Genomic DNA, 2,672 nt, shown 5'->3' on the forward strand with positions numbered 1-2,672 from the left:
CCACCGTGCTTCTACACCTGCGTTGCTTGCTGTTTGGGGTTTTAGGCTGAGTTTCTGTACAGCACTTTGTGACATCAGCTGATGTAAATACATTTGATTGATCGACTGTAGGTGTTGAGTCCCAGAGAAAGCGTAGCATAGCATAGCATCTAATGATTACACCTGTGGTCTGTAGGTGTTTACACCCCAGAGAAAACATAGCTCCATTGCGTAGCGTAGCGTAGCATAGCAAAGCATCTATTGATTAAACCTGCGGTCTGAAGGTGTTTACACCCCAGAGAAGACATAGCTCCATAGCGTAGCATAGCATAGCATAAATAGATTAAACCTGTGGTCTGAAGGTGTTTACACCCCAGAGAAAACATAGCTCCATAGCGTAGCATAGCATATCTGGGTTTCTGTACAGCACTTTGAGATATCAGCTGATGTAAGGAGGGCTTTATAAATACATTTGATTTGATTTGATATTGTCTAATGATTAAACCTGTGGTCTGTAGGTGTTTACTACCCAGAGATACGATACCACTCACTAAAGGAGATGCTATATCCTGAGGGGTATTCAGATCTAGGAGTCTAGATCCGCAGTACTGCTGGCCTTTTTTCGTAGTGGTAATTCACTGATGGTTATTCAACAGTCCCTGATTAGAGAGGAGAGATGAAAGTCAGCAGTGTTGCAATCTGTGGTCTTATTGGCTGAAGACTTTTTGATCTGGGCTTTGACTATAAACTGTGATGGTTTTGTTAAAATGTTCTTATGGCAAACTATATAGGTTTCCAAATAATGATATCCAAGACCAAAACTTAGGCCATGATTCAAAACCAATTGGCTGTCTCCTCCCAGTGGATCCTGACCTATTATTTAGGAAACACCTCCTCATCCTTTTCACCACGTGGGTTGGTCACCTAACGTATAAGTGCCGACAGCTTCACAGTGTCGCAGTACACAGCCTAGGGGTTTAAGAGTTCTGTCTACTCAGCTAGCTTCAATGGAGGGCTTTGATCATGCGACTTGTGTCACCACTTGTTAGTGTCTTAGTTGAACTGTGTTTATATATCATCTTTATGTCTGTGTAGGCTGATACTTGTGTAGGATGTCTTCAGTGAATTTCACTGGGAAGAATGTGGAGGAGTTTACCATCACAGGCTTCGACCACCTCTCTCACCAGAAGCTCCTGGGCTTCCTCATCTTCATCACCTATTTTCTTGTGCTTCTGGGAAGCGGCACCAACATCTGCATCATTTTGACGGACAGACGGCTGCACACGCCCATGTACCTCCTCATCTGTAACCTGGCCGTGGTGGACATCATGTTCACCTCCAGCACCAGCACCACCATGATCTCTGTCCTGCTGGCCGAGGTCAAAACCATCTCCTACTACTCCTGCATATCACGCATGTATATCTACCACCTGGGTGACATCACAGGGTGTCTGGCCCTGTCCGTGATGGCTTTGGACCGAAACCATCGCTATCAGCAACCCTCTTAGGTACCACAGCATCCTGACTAATGCACGAATATTGGTGTTAATCATAGCTTCCTGGTTCATAGGTATAATATGCTTAGGAATTGCTCTTGCTTGGGCAGACTTTGACAACCTTCCATACTGCCAGCCAATCATTGGGTACGTCTTTTGTGATTACCCAGCTTTAATCAGGGCTGCCTGTGTCAACCCTGAACCTTACTTCCTGATTCCCACCATTCTGGCTCTATGGCTCCTCGCGGGCCAGTTTCCCTTAATTATACTGTCATATGTTAAAATCATCTACACACTCCTGAGACTACCAAACAGTGAGAGCAGAGCTCAGGGGTTTAATACCTGTATTTGTCACATTATTGTGGTGTCCTGTTACTACGCTCCCAAGTTAGTCTCTGTGTTGTTGACGAGGATAGGGCTGAGGCTGAATCTGACGGAGCGTAACGCTTTAATGATTATAGCCACGCTGTTACCTTCTCTGATCAACCCTACAGTCTACTGTCTGAAGACCAAGGAGATTAGAAAGAGATTGGTTCAGATACTGTCTAGAAAAAAAAGAACTGTATCAATAAAATTTCAAAAAGGGTGAGTTATTTATTTGTTATTATATATTTTGGGATACACATAATCAAATACAGATGTGACTTGAATGACATGTTTTATCAAATCTCAATTGTAAAATGAATGTATAGAGTCGTGTATGAAGAGGTATGAACCCTCTCTAACATATATGAAAGTGCACTCTTCTTTTAAATATCAACAAATTACAAAACCAACGGTTAAAATGTTGATACACAATGCTAGTTATCGCATGGTTTGATAATTGTGCATGAAAGCAATTGCAACAATATTGTCAAATTAATTTGAAGGGATATTATTTATCAAAAGGTAAATTAGGGAGTGCTTACATGTGTCCTGTTTCACACATGTACAAGTGTGTAACTTGTACAGTGTTTGGTGTTATAGAAATGTGCTTTAAGCATATCCCCCCTGAGACAGTTTGGGGTCACGGCATGGGATCATTATGGTCGGTCAAACATATCAAATCAGTGTTTATAGGTTGTGTTTAGCAGACGCTACAGTTTAGCAGATGAAGTGTACAGCACTTTGAGATATCAGCTGATGTACGAAGGGCTATATAAATAAATTTGATTTGATTTGATTTGATTTGAACAAAGCCTGCCCTTCAGGACATCT

The 2,672-nt window shown here is 42.1% G+C and overlaps 1 protein-coding gene across 1 annotated transcript; it reads left to right on the forward strand.

Moving 5' to 3' along the window:
* Nucleotides 1-1,044: 1,044 nt before the first annotated feature.
* LOC124006593 (olfactory receptor 11H6-like) lies at nucleotides 1,045-1,527 on the forward strand. Its single transcript, XM_046316625.1, has one exon. It carries the CDS (start codon nucleotides 1,092-1,094, stop codon nucleotides 1,485-1,487), a length of 396 nt encoding a protein of 131 aa, XP_046172581.1. The 5' UTR covers nucleotides 1,045-1,091; the 3' UTR covers nucleotides 1,488-1,527.
* The last annotated feature ends 1,145 nt before the right edge of the window (nucleotides 1,528-2,672 follow it).

Source organism: Oncorhynchus gorbuscha, linkage group LG20 (genome assembly GCF_021184085.1).
Source record: "Oncorhynchus gorbuscha isolate QuinsamMale2020 ecotype Even-year linkage group LG20, OgorEven_v1.0, whole genome shotgun sequence".
Lineage (NCBI taxonomy): Eukaryota > Metazoa > Chordata > Actinopteri > Salmoniformes > Salmonidae > Oncorhynchus > Oncorhynchus gorbuscha.

Excerpts from the sequence above, each read along its gene's own strand:
- LOC124006593 (XM_046316625.1), top strand. The coding sequence starts at position 1,092 with ATGTCTTCAGTGAATTTCACTGGGAAGAATGTGGAGGAGTTTACCATC.